This window comes from Pungitius pungitius, chromosome 6, assembly GCF_949316345.1.
Source record: "Pungitius pungitius chromosome 6, fPunPun2.1, whole genome shotgun sequence".
NCBI classification, from domain to species: Eukaryota; Metazoa; Chordata; class Actinopteri; order Perciformes; family Gasterosteidae; genus Pungitius; species Pungitius pungitius.
In genome coordinates this window covers 21,304,257-21,320,981 of record NC_084905.1, presented here as the reverse complement: position 1 = coordinate 21,320,981, position 16,725 = coordinate 21,304,257, and the positions used below count along the sequence as shown (strand labels likewise).

At 49.9% G+C, this 16,725-nt stretch overlaps 1 protein-coding gene across 5 annotated transcripts in view; it reads left to right on the top strand.

The window, feature by feature from the left end:
- Positions 1 to 16,725, top strand: part of cttnbp2 (cortactin binding protein 2) — a 35,854-nt gene that overhangs the window by 11,694 nt on the left and 7,435 nt on the right. For all 5 annotated transcript variants that reach the window (XR_005114330.2, XR_009956620.1, XM_037452522.2 and 2 more), the window contains exons 3-8: positions 6,989 to 7,219; positions 9,704 to 11,114; positions 13,118 to 13,408; positions 14,747 to 14,846; positions 15,486 to 15,636; positions 16,140 to 16,358. Coding sequence is in view for 3 of the 5 variants with exons in the window: in XM_037452522.2 (XP_037308419.2) it covers positions 6,989 to 7,219; positions 9,704 to 11,114; positions 13,118 to 13,408; positions 14,747 to 14,846; positions 15,486 to 15,636; positions 16,140 to 16,358 (2,403 nt within the window). In the remaining 2 variants the exon portion in view is untranslated. The remainder of the gene's footprint in view (positions 1 to 6,988; positions 7,220 to 9,703; positions 11,115 to 13,117; positions 13,409 to 14,746; positions 14,847 to 15,485; positions 15,637 to 16,139; positions 16,359 to 16,725) is intronic.

Sequence of the window (16,725 nt, the reverse complement as noted above, 5' to 3'; positions counted from 1 at the left end):
GTGAGTTTCAAATCTGATATGTTGGAAAACATTCATCACACATATAAATATATGTTATTAACTGTATGTAAAAAACAAATCAATGCTGTTGCTGCCGTACTAATGCCCAGATGAAGCCATTTTGTCTTCGATAAAAGATAAGCCCGGTGGTCTCCAACCCCCCCTCCCCCCCCCAACCCTTTTCACCATCAAATCTTCCCCCGAAACAACCCTGATATTTAAGTTCCTCTTCAGCCAGGAGGACGGCTGAGTGTGAGAGAGAGACTTCACATCCACACGAGTCTCATTCAAATGACGATTATTTATCATTACATCTGTAGCGGCTTGGTTTATAAACTGTGTGTGCGTGTGTGTGTGTGTGTGTGTGTGTGTGTGTGTGTGTGTGTGTGTGTGTGTGTGCATACGGTATCTGGGGCTTCATTAAACTTTCAGTGAGGCTGTCAGCTGAGCTCATTAAACATGAGTAGAGAGAGCTGCCCCCGCCTGGGATTCTGGGTAAAATAAATAAAAAACCACCACAACTCCAGTCAGTGTGGCGACTCACTCACAGTGGAGATTTGTGTGTGTGAAGAAGAAGAAGAAGAAGAAGAAGAAGATGACGCCTTGCGTGTGAGGAGCTCCAACCGGAACGTGTCCAGCTCCTTTTAGAGCTTCCAGGAGCTCGGCGCTATGGGTTTGTTATATAAGTGAAGAGTGGCCTGGTTCCTCGCTGATGTCACAGTGATGTCAGCTCTGTGCTGACAGCAGCGACGCCCCAGAGTAAACACAACGACACCCCCCCCCCCCCCCCCCCTCACACAGAGAGTGATGGATTTTGAGATGGCTGCCACTAGTCGAGCCGATCGGGTCAAACAGTTTGCAGAATATTTGATGCAATGTGACGCCTCAAGCCTTCAATGAGGTTTTAGTATGACCACCAGTATGAGGTGAGGTCTTTCATTTCTTCACAAACGGAGTGTGATTTATTCCATATGTCCTACGGAGGCAAACGAGACCATTGGAGAGAAGACGGTATATCTGGTTAATTTTAGAACTGGTTGGATTCTGGTGGAATCAGATTGTTTGTGCTGGAAAAAGCTCGTCCTTACTAGTCCTGACCAAACAACTTCCCTTTTCCGACTTAAAAAGTGACTGACCATTAATAAATGAATCAGGAAAAAACATCCAAGGCGTGAGTTCAGTGGTCGGTGAAGGATTTCAACTTCAGTTAATTTCTCAACCTTTTGATGTCTCGACTGCTGCCGAAAGATGAAAGGAAGCGAGATCTGAGTGGTAAAGCGGTGATGGCGTTCAGGCTCAGTGAACCCCGAACCGTCTAAATGTTGCGTAACCAGCGTAGGCAGTACAAGCCCCCCCCCCCCCTCCCTCTCAAGCTTTTTCCTCCTGTTTTCCACTTCCTTTTCCCTCTGATCCTTTTATCTCTACACATTATCTCAGTACATCTAATTCTGCACCTCCTCCTTGTTCCCTTCTGTAGCTCGCGCTCTGTTTTCTGTTCCTCTTTGTCAAATCAAATCTTTCGCTCATATTGACCCCTCCAGCAAAGTGCAAAGTGAAATCCCGAGCGACTGCCGGTCATGGAGTGTCAGATGCTTTCTCTGCCTCCCGCTGCTGGGATAGATATCTGACTCAGTGGTACTGTAGCCAGCAACCATCATCAGACTGATGGGGATGGATGTGATTTAGTATTTGTGCTTACTGTACGTACTATGAAAGGATGGTTATTTGTACTGTTACATTTTGTTGCTGAGGGCCTTGCAGGGTTTCAGACTGGCCGAAGGGAAGAGTGAATACCGAGCTACTGTGTGAGGGCAGAACGTGCAAGGAAGTGCCTAACTGCAAAAAAACACGGCTTCTAGATATTGCAGTTCGATCAATTTGACCCATGTGTTAGTAACCAAGTCATCAGTGGGACCTGCAGCAGAAGCTGTTACATCTCAGGGAGACATTTGAGTGATCTGAAAAGCCTAGACGACATATGTCAAAAGGCCTGGAATCATCTTTGTGTGGGTAGGTAGGTGGATGGTTGGTGGGTTTGGAAGGTAGGTAGGTTGGTTGGTAGGTAGATGGTTGGTTACCTAGAAGGTAGATGGTTGGTATATTGGGTAGGTAGGTGGATGGTTAGTGGGTTTGGAAGGTAGGTAGGTTGGTTGGTAGGTAGGTTGGTTGGTAGGTAGATGGTTGGTTACCTAGAAGGTAGATGGTTGGTATATTGGGTAGGTAGGTGGATGGTTAGTGGGTTTGGAAGGTAGGTAGATTGGTTGGTACCCCCCGTCGGCAGTATCTGACCCGAACCTGAAATGAGTTTGACACCCCAGATAGATTCAGCTCAATGACCTTTCGCATCAGTTTTCCCAGTATGAGCTCAAGTGTCTGAGATTTGGTTGATGTTCCACGCTTTATTTGGTCTAAATGTCCGCTGACGCATCCCGGCTCATTAAGCGATAGTTTGGGAGGCGGCGCGTCGAAGCAAACGCGGGTTAATTGGTGTGAGTGAATGTGTGTGAATGACAGATGGGCCTCGGGATCGTTGCCATCGTCCCAGGGGTCCGATGCGTCTCGAGGGAGGATCCACACCCCCTTGCTGACCCACACACACACACACACACACACACACTCTGAGAGTCCTCCAGTCTTTTGGAGGCTTTAATGTCTCCAGAGACCAGAAATGGATGAAAAACAACCCCCAAATCGTCATCCAATGTGATCCGGCCCCTCGCTCTGCGCTGTTAGTCTCCGCTCTGACCTGGAAAACCAAATCGAGAGGAGTCAATGAGGACGTACCTCAGGAGTGAGACTTAAATCAGGTCGATTATCATGCAGAGAAGCACATAGAGGAGAAGTCTTGGAAGCATTTGTAATCCAAGATTTCATGCGGCTCAGATATATCTTTTGCGAATATTTGAAAGAAAGAAAATGGTATATTCTTTTGAAAGCTACAACTTTTAATTAACTTCATTATTAGCTGTTGGATGGTTAGGTTGAGGTAGATGTTTTCTCCAAAAAACGTATAGTTTCAAAGGCTCTACTTTTTTATAAATAGACACATTTAAATAGACACATTTGTAGCGATGTAATTTCTAATCATCAAACACATCTATGACCTGAATTCTTTGATATTGAGGCCATTTTGTGGATTAGATTCGTGGAGGAATATAAAAGTAAAAAAACCAACATGCAAGTGGACTTGTATGTACTGAAAAAAAAGAGAGCAGCGGTTTCTCCTTAAAATAGAAAGCAACCCCACAGAACAAATGAATAATAACGCTTGAGCGAGTGTCCTTGAGGGGAGGCGCTCTGCGTTTCCGTTGCATCAGTCATATGTTCTAAAAGTGACCAATGAGAGCGCTGATTCGGCCTGGAGGTGGGAGGGTTGGAATGGACCGGACGCCCTAGACAACCACGGGGCGCTGACCCAACCCCATGTGACTGAAACGAGATCCCGCAGAGGGTAAGGTCGATGTGTATCGACGGCGCCGTCCTCCCGGCGAAGCCTCGGCTCAGGCGTAAGCGGCAGCACCAAGAGACTGACAGGAAGTATTGATTTAAAAAAGCCCCGGGGCAGGAAACCTGGCACCACCTGAAGCACTCTGGCTTCAGTAGATGTGACTCTGCCTGTTGTTTAATATTCATCTTCATCTGCATATACATGTATTATAGTACAGTTCTGTTCAGGAGGTGGGTGAAGGAGGAGGATTTGGAATGTGTAGTGATGCCGTATACGTTTCTGGTAGCACCAGCAAGCTGTCAATCACAGTAAGCCCCGCCCCCAAAGCACACCCTGCATAAAGGTCTGTTTGACTCTAAACGGTCTATAAGGAACATCATGCTGTATTGAAGAAGACTTGAGCCAGAGACTGAGACCATAAACTCATGTTTACAATGTTTACTGAGGGAATAAATCAAGAGAGAAGTAGAGTCATTTCCTCATAGACGTCTATGGGAGCAGAGGAGTCGCCCCCTGCTGGTCACTACACAGAAGTAGAGTCATTTCCTCATAGACGTCTATGGGAGCAGAGGAGTCGCCCCCTGCTGGTCACTACACAGAAGTAGAGTCATTTCCTCATAGACGTCTATGGGAGCAGAGGAGTCGCCCCCTGCTGGTCACTACACAGAAGTAGAGTAATTTCCTCATAGACGTCTATGGGAGCAGAGGAGTCGCCCCCTGCAGGTCACTACACAGAAGTAGAGTCATTTCCTCATAGACGTCTATGGGAGCAGAGGAGTCGCCCCCTGCTGGTCACTACACAGAAGTAGAGTCATTTCCTCATAGACGTCTATGGGAGCAGAGGAGTCGCCCCCTGCTGGTCACTACACAGAAGTAGAGTCATTTCCTCATAGACGTCTATGGGAGCAGAGGAGTCGCCCCCTGCTGGTCACTACACAGAAGTAGAGTCATTTCCTCATAGACGTCTATGGGAGCAGAGGAGTCGCCCCCTGCTGGTCACTACACAGAAGTAGAGTCATTTCCTCATAGACGTCTATGGGAGCAGAGGAGTCGCCCCCTGCTGGTCACTACACAGAAGTAGAGTCATTTCCTCATAGAAGTCTATGGGAGCAGAGGAGTCGCCCCCTGCTGGTCACTACACAGAAGTAGAGTCATTTCCTCATAGACGTCTATGGGAGCAGAGGAGTCGCCCCCTGCTGGTCACTACACAGAAGTAGAGTCATTTCCTCATAGACGTCTATGGGAGCAGAGGAGTCGCCCCCTGCAGGTCACTACACAGAAGTAGTGTCATTTCCTCATAGACGTCTATGGGAGCAGAGGAGTCGCCCCCTGCTGGTCACTACACAGAAGTAGAGTCATTTCCTCATAGACGTCTATGGGAGCAGAGGAGTCGCCCCCTGCAGGTCACTACACAGAAGTAGTGTCATTTCCTCATAGACGTCTATGGGAGCAGAGGAGTCGCCCCCTGCAGGTCACTACACAGAAGTAGAGTAATTTCCTCATAGACGTCTATGGGAGCAGAGGAGTCGCCCCCTGCAGGTCACTACACAGAAGTAGAGTCATTTCCTCATAGACGTCTATGGGAGCAGAGGAGTCGCCCCCTGCTGGTCACTACACAGAAGTAGAGTCATTTCCTCATAGACGTCTATGGGAGCAGAGGAGTCGCCCCCTGCTGGTCACTACACAGAAGTAGAGTCATTTCATCGCAGCAAAAAAAAGGCACCGAATGAAGTGAAATGTCCTCTGGTCAAACCCCCCCAGTATGCTCTAGCCCTCCTCTAATGACAACCAGTGGGTCAATGGGATCATTGGAGCCTCGGGGGGGCTCGGCCTTCGACAGCTGATGAGATCCCGAAGGATTTTTCTCAGAATCGGACTCTGTGATAGTGACCTTTGACCCCAGGGACAACCAGGAAGTACTGACCAACCAGGAAGTGAAACACGCCGAGCTGATTTATTTAAAGAATTCAATGATCCACTATAGACAACTCTTATTTGGAAATAGAAACACATCTAATTCAATAAATGCTTCTTAATGTAGTGATGAACTGGTGAAGTTTCATGTTGGTATCTAAAACAACCACACATTTAATAATAATGCCTAATTTGCATATTTAAACCTTTCATTACAGATTTCTTTTTTTTTTTTATGTTCATAACCAACAAGTTTCATGGGGATATTTACCAGTTTATTTCAGTTTTCATCTCTTCCTCCTCTCAGTGTTTATATTCGGTCTCCTCCGGATTCACCATTAGTCTTCACACTGTGTGTGTGTGTGTGTGTGTGTGTGTGTGTGTGTGACTCTGAACTCCATCTCCTTCTTTGGTGAACATCCTCTTTGTCTCTGTCTGCCTCTTAAATCTCTTTCTGTCTTTTGTTTCTCTTTCACTTCGTCTCTCGCCTGTTTGTTAAATATTTCTCCCTCGCCGACCGCCTGCAGCTCGTAATGTGAATGGTTTTAATTCATTTAAGAAATGTCGTCTTCTGAAGTTGAAAGATGTCATTCATTTACCTTTTTATCATAAAAGTCTTTTTACGGACTGGTGACATCATCATGTGCGTTTGGAGGGTCTCCATTCAGCAGATGCTGTACTTTTTTCTTCCGATTAGGAGCAAGTTGGATGGAAATCTTTTCTGTTATGATTATCTTTAGGAAAAATTTACTGCAGAAAACATCAGTTTTTTCAATCTAGGAAATCATTTTTTTCTGAAATTGCACAATTTTTCGTGTAGTTTGATTTATTTGATTAAATGCGCTGCACAATATATTTTAAGTATCTTGTTATTATATTGATTATTTAATGAAGATGTTTTAATTATTAATGGCTTGTTTTAAATAAACAACTTTTATAAAGTATGTACTCACAAAAACTAGAAGGTAAAAGCAGTTGTGTACAATAAATAGGTGAAAAAAGGGTTGTCAAACTTGGATTTATCTGTGTCATGCTTTTATTTTGGTAGTGTCACACCTGCTGTCTGTCGCCACATGGGAATGATGTCAACTTTCACCCACATGTCACTTGGCACCCAATCACCGGGGCAACGGCAGAGAACGCGATACGATGTGTATACATTTGTGTGTATAAGTAGACTTTAGGCTCCTTTTGCAGATTAACACATGAATCAAGCTGTCAGTTTCTAACTCGTTGTAAAGGTGGAATCTCATTGTTACGAATAAGTAGCCTAATATTACAACACCATACTATGCTACATAATATAAGCTTTGTAAAGAAACAATACGTGTATAAGGGCATATATGAAGTGTTCTAAGCTCACAAAAATACAATGTGATTGAATAGTTATGGTTGTCAATACTAACTTCTTCCATTTCTGAGATCCCTGGAAAATAAAAATGCATATTTTATTACATTAAAAAAATATCTGAGATTTTTTTCCTTCATACTCATTTGGGTGAGTTTAGGATAAAAAAGGAAATGCTCTGTTCATGACGATAATATTTGACTCTTTGGGCACATTTTTTTATCTTTGTTTGAAGTTGAGTGATGTTTCCCCCCCCCCCCCCCTCTTTGCGTGTGCAGGCCCAGAGGAAGGAGGTGTTCCTGCAGGAGCGGTACGGTCACTACAGCCTGACCGACCCCTTCCTGGCCCTCCAGAGGGACTTTGAGTGCGGGGCCCCTGGAGGAGACAAGGAGCGCCGGCCCCTCGGCTCCAGCCCCATCTCCGTCCTGGAGGCCGTCATGGCCCACTGCAGGAAGATGCAGGAGCGCATGTCGGCCCAGCTGGCCGCCGCAGAGAGCCGCCAGAAGAGGGTAAGGGAGGAGGGAGGAGGGGGTAAGGATGGAGGAGGAGGAGGAGGAGGAGGGGGTAAGGATGGATGGAGGATGGATGGAGTAGGATGTAGGGGGTGGAGGAGGAGGAGGATGGAGGATAGAGTAGGATGGAGGAGGATGATAGCGTAGGATGGAGAAGATGAAGGAGGAGGATAGAGTGGGATGGAGAAGATGATGGAGGAGGATAGCGTAGGATGGAGAAGATGAAGGAGGAGGATAGAGTGGGATGGAGAAGATGATGGAGGAGGATAGCGTAGGATGGAGAAGATGAAGGAGGAGGATAGCGTAGGATGGAGAAGATGAAGGAGGAGGATAGCGTAGGATGGAGAAGATGAAGGAGGAGGATAGCGTAGGATGGAGAAGATGAAGGAGGAGGATAGCGTAGGATGGAGAAGATGAAGGAGGAGGATAGCGTAGGATGGAGAAGATGATGGAGGAGGATAGCGTAGGATGGAGAAGATGAAGGAGGAGGATAGCGTAGGATGGAGAAGATGAAGGAGGAGGATAGAGTAGGATGGAGAAGATGAAGGAGGAGGATAGAGTAGGATGGAGAAGATGAAGGAGGAGGATAGCGTAGGATGGAGAAGATGAAGGAGGAGGATAGCGTAGGATGGAGAAGATGATGGAGGAGGATAGCGTAGGATGGAGAAGATGAAGGAGGAGGATAGCGTAGGATGGAGAAGATGAAGGAGGAGGATAGAGTAGGATGGAGAAGATGATGGAGGAGGATAGCGTAGGATGTAGAAGATGAAGGAGGAGGATAGAGTGGGATGGAGAAGATGATGGAGGAGGATAGCGTAGGATGGAGAAGATGAAGGAGGAGGATAGCGTAGGATGGAGAAGATGAAGGAGGAGGATAGCGTAGGATGGAGAAGATGAAGGAGGAGGATAGAGTAGGATGGAGAAGATGAAGGAGGAGGATAGCGTAGGATGGAGAAGATGAAGGAGGAGGATAGCGTAGGATGGAGGAGCAGGTTACCGTATGGTGTTGAGGACCAGCTTCATATTCCTTGTGATCGGGTTCAGAGCTGAAAGGATTATTCGATGAATTGATTATTTGCGTAGAAGAGATTTTCTTCTTCTTCAGATTTAGTTTTTTTCTACGCGACTCAAATGGAGGAAGAACTTTTCATTTCCCACTCATTTGAACCGTGTGTTTTGATGCGAATAAGCAGAACAGAACATCTGACCCCCTTCAGAGGGGACAGAAGCTCATGGATGATTAGCAATGGGCATCACATGATGCTGCAGGTCCCTCTCTTACTTCTGAGGGCTGGATCGGCGTCTGCAGGAGGAACATTTGTCCCTCCGTCTGTCTTGAGACGGGGGGGGGGGGGGTGAGCATTTTTCCTTCATGTGACCCTGAGCTTGTGCTCGATGGGAGATTCCAGAAAACAGCGGCTTAACCCTTTCAGCCTGGGGGGGGTAAATCCGCTCTGATTGCACAGTTGTGCCTGACCTGTCAACAACCCCCCCTCTCGTTGGACCCATTACAGCATGAAGACCCGTGCTCTGCGTGCTGGTTGCCGGGTAGACTGAGCTTCACCCGGACCATCCGCGCTATCTTTATCCCCCCCCCCCCCCCCCCCCTCCAGCCCTCCGAGGGGGCTGCTGAATTATCCATGAGGACGTAACTCTCTGAATGGGTTCATGGGGCCTAACGAGGACACCCCCCCCCCTCCCCCCCCCCACCAGCTTCCCTCTTCTCCATGAATCAGTCATGAAGTTTAAGGAAGCCTCCCTAAAAGCCCCCCCTCCCTGATCTTGGAGAAATAAGCTCAACGTTTCTCAGGTTTTTTCTGGTTTTCCTGGTTTCATCCATCACCCTCCTGCACCTCCTTGCTCCTCCTCAGCATCAGCCAGCAGCGATAGATACTCGTCTGACTCTTTTGTCAGAGCGACGGGGTCGGGGGGGGGGGGTCGAGGCTTGTTGCCCCCCCGCCCCCCGACCCCCCCGTGAAGCCGCTCTGAGCCGACGACAGCAGCTCCGCGGCTTTGACGAATCATCGAAATTCCAGCGCCTCTCCGATCGTCGTTAAGAGCGAAGCCGTCTGCTTAACGGCTCATTGGATTCATCCGGTTCGTTCTGCAGAAAGCGAGCGGTTGGAAAAGAGAGACACATTTTAAATGACTTGATTGATATTTATTATTTAGATGTTCTAAAATGTGGGCTATAACCTCCGGGGGAAGGCAGGCTGGAGTGTTGGACCCGTTCCCTCTTTATTTCATCATTGTCCAATAATCAAAATGTAGTCAAATTGAAATATGGGCCGTTATTTGTTAACTTACTTCCCAATTTAGCTGTTCATGAAATGGGGCTGCTGGAGGAGATGTTCTCATGGCCGACATGAACAACTGTTTAGTTGTGTGTTTGTCGTGTTACAAACAGGCTACGACAGAATCTACATAAATATTGCACCTCCTGACTTCTTCTTCTCCTCCTCCTCCTCCTCCTCCTGGCAGCTGGAGATGGAGAAGCTGCAGCTCCAGAGTCTGGAGCAGGAGCACCGCAAGCTGTCGGCGCAGCTGAAGGACGAGCGCGAGAAGAACAAGCACATCGTCATGATGCTGGTGCGCGAGTGCAAGCAGCTCGCCACGCGGGTGGTGGAGGAGTCGCAGCGCTTCGACGAGCTGCAGGCCCGCCTGGACGAGGAGGGGCGTGCCTCCTCCCGGCTGCGGGAGGAGCTGGGCGCCGAGCGGCAGCGCGGCCAGCAGATGGAGGCCACCATGGAGAAGCAGCTGTCGGAGCTGGACACGGAGCGGGAGCAGCTGCGCGCCCGGCTGGGCCGCGAGGAGGTCGAGAGCCACAGCCTGCGGCAGCAGGTGGAGCAGCTCAGGACTGAGCGGCGCGACGGGGAGGACGCCGCCGCCGCCGCCGCCCCTCCCGCCAGCCCGCTGCCCAGACCCAAGGCTGTGACGTCTGTTTCCGTGGCCACGGAGCCCGTTGGCTGCCGAACGGCGTCCAGCCAAACGGACCCCCTCCTCCCCCCCGCCGCCGTCGCTGCTGCCGAGGCGGAGGGTCCCAAGAAAAACCCCCTCGCCGTCCCCGTCAAACCGACGCCCGCCAACTACGTGGGCCTCAGCCTGCCGAAGACCGGCGGCCGGGGGGTCGTACACAGCGGCTCGGGGGGGCTGCCGCAGGCGGAGAACGGCGGCGAGGGCCAAGCCGCGCACGGGCTGCCCAGCGGGGTCAGCCCCCGCGTGCAGGCGGCCCGCTACAAGTTCCAGGAACAGGACCAAAACGGCACGGCGTCCCAGAGCCCGCCGGCCCGTGACCTCTCGCCGACGCCCGCCACCCGGGACAACTTCGCCGCCAAGCAGCAGGCGCGCCACACTGTCACGCAGGTCCTCTCGCGCTTCACCAGCCCGCCGGCGGGGGGCGGGGCGCTGCGCCCGGGCCTGCCCCACTCCGCCTCGGAGGGCGGGCCCTTCCCCGGCCGCCTCGGCCATCCCATCGGCATCAAGTCGCCCACGGTGGCCAGGATCGACCGGGGGAACCCGCCCCCCATCCCTCCCAAAAAGCCGGGGCTCTCCCAGACCCCGTCTCCTCCCCATCCGCCCATCAAGGGGTTGGGGGACAGCGGGCGCTCCCCGGGGGGCGGGCTCAAACCGGCCACGCCGCAGCTGCCGCCCAAACCCGCCCTGGACCTGGTCCCAGCCCTGACGGCCTCTCAGGTGGGTGCCTGCCCCCGTTCCCGCTCAGGCCGGGGCCCTCATGCGGCGGCATGCGCAGAGTGTCCCCCCGTCATCCGCCCCGCCGCCATTGTCAGTAGCCCCTCCTCCATAAACCCCCCCTCCACCTCCTCATCCATTAGCGCTGCATCCTCCCGTAGCCCCAGAGCCTCAGCGGGCAGCCCCCTGGCAACAGCATCAGGTAAAGAGGCTCCTCCACCCTCCGTCTCCATCCAGGTCTCCCCGCTGCCTCTCTCCTTCGACTGTCTTTCCACAGCGCTAGCGTAGCGTAGCATTAGCATATGATTAGCATAGCGTAGCGCTCAGGCAGCAGGCACACAGGAAGACGAGGCAGAACAGCACACGGCTCACTGACTCCTCGCTGCATTCTCTGTCTACTCCTCCCTCCTTCCCTTCCTCCTCCGCCCTTAAATCCTCCTCCCTTTGGGCCACTTTTCGTCTGCCGTGTCGTCACGAGTTGAGTCTAGAGGTTAGCCGTCCCTCAGAGGGACAAGGCAGACGTCCAGGGGTCAGATTGGTTTCCTGGGTCTTGTCCTCTCTGAAGCTGATGCCAGAGGCTGCTCTCTCCTCCTCCTCCATCCTCCCCCTTCTCCATCCTCCTCCTCCACCCTCCGGTAGCATGCGTCCACTACTCCACCACCTCCTGCACGTCCTCCAGCTTCCATTAACCCGTTCATCCCGCCTCCTTTTCCATGACAAATGTGAGCGTTTATTTATCGTGTGACGTTTGACATTTGAACGAGAAGAATAATTCCAGTTTACTACAACTTTGATCTTTAAAGTTTTTGCTGTCATTTCTGTCTTTGATAATAACGTGATAACAGTTAATATATATTAACAACATATATATCTAATTATCTTCGGATCAAAGTGACAGACGGGTTTTAAACATGATGAAACCTACAGTAAAAAAATAAGTTACAAGGCGCAATCATCTGGACTGAAATGTACCTGTGAAAGTGACAAAGTTCACTTGCATGTTGTTTTTTGCCAGCAGATCTCCACCTGATGTAGTTATTTTGATTGGATCTTTTTATTGAGTGCTTTGTAAAGACGGACGACAACGTATTCAACCGCGTAGCATCGCTGGCTTTTAGCCTGTTTATTGGGATCAATGTCTTTATTCTGCTTTGCCTGTTTGTGGTGCTCAATCATTTGGAATTGTTTGTATTTCTATTCCTCTGCGTGAATACTGTGAACAACGGGACATCATGTGACCGTCACCTGGCCGTTCATCTTTTGTCACTTTTGCCCTCGTTAATCACAGACATTTCATTAGAGGGAGAACATCTTGCTTTGTGGATGTTTTATTCTGTTCTAACTCAATTAACTGTGTAGCAGTGAATTACTTTTCTGTGCAACATTTATTTACGCTAATTTTATTTCCTTTAAGATCTTAATTAACCAACATATCTATGTGGATGTCCAATTAGTTTATATTTGTCCTCAGTAAGACTTTATGGTCTCAATCTCTAGTTTCAATTCTTCTTCAACACAGCATGATGTGCATTTAATGAATTATGGACCAATTAGAGTCAAACAGACCATAAACCATCTTGGACATCGTTATGAAGATTTAAGAATGAAAGCCCATTTAATCTCAGATTAAATCTGATCACTTTTTTTAATAAGAAAGTAAAAATGCTCTGAATGAGCACCCGTCTACCTCTGTTACCCACAATCCTCCTGTGATCCTCCCCATGTGTTCAGAGTAACACCACGCGGCATTTAGAACGGCTTCAGGCTACTTCACCAACCGCGTGGTTTCTCCCCGACGTTTCTTCTTTTTTCCGGAGCACTTCATTGATTTGTAAGTTTAGTTTGGGCAGAATCGGGCTGACGGTCACGTGAAGGCAGGCCTCAGTAGCTTAAGTGCTACGCTAGTGCTCGGCTTTATATGCAAGGGATTCACTTCCTGCATAATGAAACGGACCCGTTTTAAGAGAGCACTAGAATAGAGATCGATATTTGGGTGTTTGAACAATACTTGGCATAAACAGACAACAAATGTGTTTTAATTCCTCCTTCCTGCAGCTTAAATAAAGCCTGAGCCGTCGCATGTGTGAACTGACGTGTGCTCTCCCCGCCTTGCTACGCCCCCGCTCTCCCACGCTCAGCCCTTCTAGACGCCTCCTCCTCCCAGTTTAACCTGTGCTGCTCCCCCCCCCTCCCCCCCCCCTGCAGGCTGGTGTCCCTCCGTAGTCTCCTCTCTAAGCGGCGGAGGGCCTGCTGCCCTGGACGGCGGGCGCTCCCTGCTCCCCCAAGCTGCTTCCCAGGGAAATGTCACTTTATTGTCAATGCTGCTTAACCAACCAGACCCGACCACCATCACCACCGACACCTCCACCACCTCCACCGACTCCACCACCCCCACCACCACCACGGAGAACCTGCCCACTCTCATCGACCAAGACCCCCACCTCGACCACCACCAAACCTCCGCCTTGTTGGCTGCTGCTCAGAATGGACACGCAGGTACCTGCTTCCCTTCCTCTGCCGCCTTGAGTGAAAAATCAGAGAACTAAAAACTACTCACACTGTTCCTGGTTGAATATTTATATATATATAGATTTATATATATATATATATATATTTTTAATGTCTGTCCAAAGTACCAATGTGTACGTTTGCAAAGCGGGAATGAGATCCCTGTCGGTGGTTTTGGTCGCCGGTTGCCGGGGGCGACTCGCTAAAGAGCGCCGTCGTCGAGAGGCCGGAGGCCTCGTATCGATCGGTATTGATCGGAGAGGCAGCGATACACTGAACTGCAAACAAAGGCTTCACAAGGATCCAGTTGTTGATCCTGAACAAGTGAACGTGGCAGACGTGAAGGAACATAAGACACCTTCGAGATAGTCGATCTATTGATACGTTTATAGGTACGCCTGCACACACACACACACGCACACACACACACACACACTTTAGTCTGCCTGCAAGTGTAATTAGTCTTTATCTATCTGCACGCTGAAGGACCTCACGCTGTTTCAGGAAATCACCCTTTTTTCACAAGTATTTATTTCGCGCCTTTTTGTCGCGCGTCAACCTGACATTTACACACACACACACACACACACACACACACACACACACACACACACGATGTCATCTGCACGACTCACAAGGTGAACGAGTCCGTGTGTGAGGGAACGTCTGGATGCATTGCATTGAGTCGTTCTCACTGACCGTGTCGACCATGCTGGCGTGTAGATTTACGGTGAATTATTTCCATCGTGGGTTTGTATTAAAAGAGAAACTAAGATACAATGTACAGAACCCACTGCTCATTTAACTGGATCCTGAAATATCAATATCCTGCAAACCAGAGTCAAAGTGCATCTTCCCGCTGATACAAAGCATTTATATTTCAGGCCTATTTGCATCCATCAGTTTATTCACAAGCCATTCAAACCGTTTCCCTGGTAACCGTGAGGGTTTGAAATGTTATGCAATGGAAGCCGACTGCATCGGAATAGTCGGAAAGTATTGATGGGAAACTGCACCAGCTCAGGAGAAGTAAGCCACATGTAGCTTAGCATGTAGCTTAGCATGTAGCATGGAAGAGGACGGAGACGATTCAACACCCTCCATGAGCGAGTGAGATGGGCTGTAGTGCCGCCGTGCGCACACACACACACGCACACACACACACACACACACACACACACACACACGTTTCTTTCTTTCCTCCTGAAAAGCAGCAGCACATTTTTGGGCCATATTTTAGAGACAAATGAAAGTAACGTAAGTGTTTAGAACGTGAGCTCGTGAAGACTGAAACGTGCTTTTGTGCTTTTGTTGTGTGTCTGTCAGAGTGCGTGAAGCTGCTGCTGTCGTCAGGATCGCCCGCTGACGTCTCGGACGGGAACGGATTCACACCTTTACACCTCGCCGCCGCCCACGGCCAAAGCAGGTGAGCGTGCACACACACACACACACACACATACACACACTCGGAGGTCTCGACTACAAGTTGCAAACTGGTTAAAGTCACCACATCAGTTTCAGCTCTCGTTATTAATTATTAACTATTCCCCTGTGCTTTGTGTGTGTGTGTGTGTGTGTGTGTGTGTGTGTGTGTGACCAAAAACCCGATGCCCAGGACCAGCTGGGGAATGTGCAGTGTTGTAATATCTGATCACAGCGTTATTTTTAGAGTGGGGATATTCACAGACAGACAGACATGCTGGACTGACACACACACACGCACACTCGTGTCTTCAGGTCTTTGGGGACATCACATAGACAAACGTTAAACCGGTCCCAGCCAGTTTGTACAATTGTCCTCATTTTGTCTACAGGACTGATATGTGTGCGTCCACAAGACAAAACACAGACACACACACAGACACACACACAGACACACACACACACACACACAGACACACTCACACGGCTAAACCGTGTTTTGGTGACTCTTTACTGGCTGGAGGATCGACAGCCTCACCTTTTATAAAGGAGCATGTCAATATATCAGGATGACGTAACCGTGACAACTGAACTGTTACCGCTGTAAAAACATGACGTAATGCGCCCCCCCCCCCCCCTCCAGCTGTGTGGAGGTGCTGCTGTCTGCAGGAGCTGCTGTGGACCGTGCGGCGGCGGGGGGGCAGACCCCCCTCTCCCTGGCCTGTGAGGCGGGGCGGCCGGACTGCGTCCGCGTTCTGCTGAGTGCCGGAGCGGATCGCTCGCTCGCCACCACGGTGGGTCTGCTGTGCTCGGTGGGGGGGGGGCAGGGAGGGGGGGGGGGGGGTACGATGTCACGGACGAAGCTTACTTTCATCCCTCAGAACGAGACGTCAGCGTCCGCACACGAGACCAGGCGGCCGCTGCTCATTGGCTCGCTCTGGGTCACGTGGTGGCGATCTCACATATTTGTTGTTTATTGTTAGATAAGATTTTAAATCCGTTTTCATATATTTGCTTAAAACTGAATTCTTTCACGTCGCTTCCTTTTCTCACATATCGCCGCTCTTCATTATTTGTGTTTTCCTCTGGGGGGGTTTGATCGGCGCAAGCTAATTGATGTGCTCATTTCCTGCGGCGGTGGTTGCCGTGGTAGCGAGCGATGAGAACCCTATATTTAGTAAATGTACCTGCTTTTTATTTGTGCAGTTAGTCACATGTTTCAAACGCGTGGTTTCTTCATCGGGGCGTTTTAACGAGACTTAAAAGCCACCCTCTGATCCTAAATGGGCCGCTGCAGGACGGCTGCACGGCTCTGCACGCCGCCGTGCGCTCCGGACACGTGGACACGCTGCGTCTCCTCCTGTGCCACCCGGCCAAGGCCGACCCCGACGTGACCCCCGACCCTGACGTGACCCCCAACCCCGACTCCGCGCTGGCGCTGCCCGTCGCCCTGCTGAACCGGGCCAACCGCGACGGCTGGACGGCCGCTCACACGGCTGCTGCCCTGGGCCTCAAGGTGAGGGGTGAGCCCGCCGCGGCGTGCACGGCGTGCTCAGTCGTGCACTTTGATCCTTTCAGCCTCTTTCAGCTTGTTGTACCTTCAGATGGACACAAACTCACTTAATGCAGATGTAGCCATTGGCTGCTGGATGCTCGCTAACATGTTAGCATTAACTTTATTTGAGCGATAGTTTATCAGGGCTTTGTGTCTACTGCCCCCTAGTGGCGTTTGTATGATGATGGAATTTCTAGCTTTGATCACAAAACCGATATCTTTTTTCAATAAAAACGTTTTATATTAATAGATAATCTACTACTTGTAACCAGTTTAGTGTTTCCCACATGATTTTGTGAGACCGGTCCAAAAAAGACTTGGTCCATTG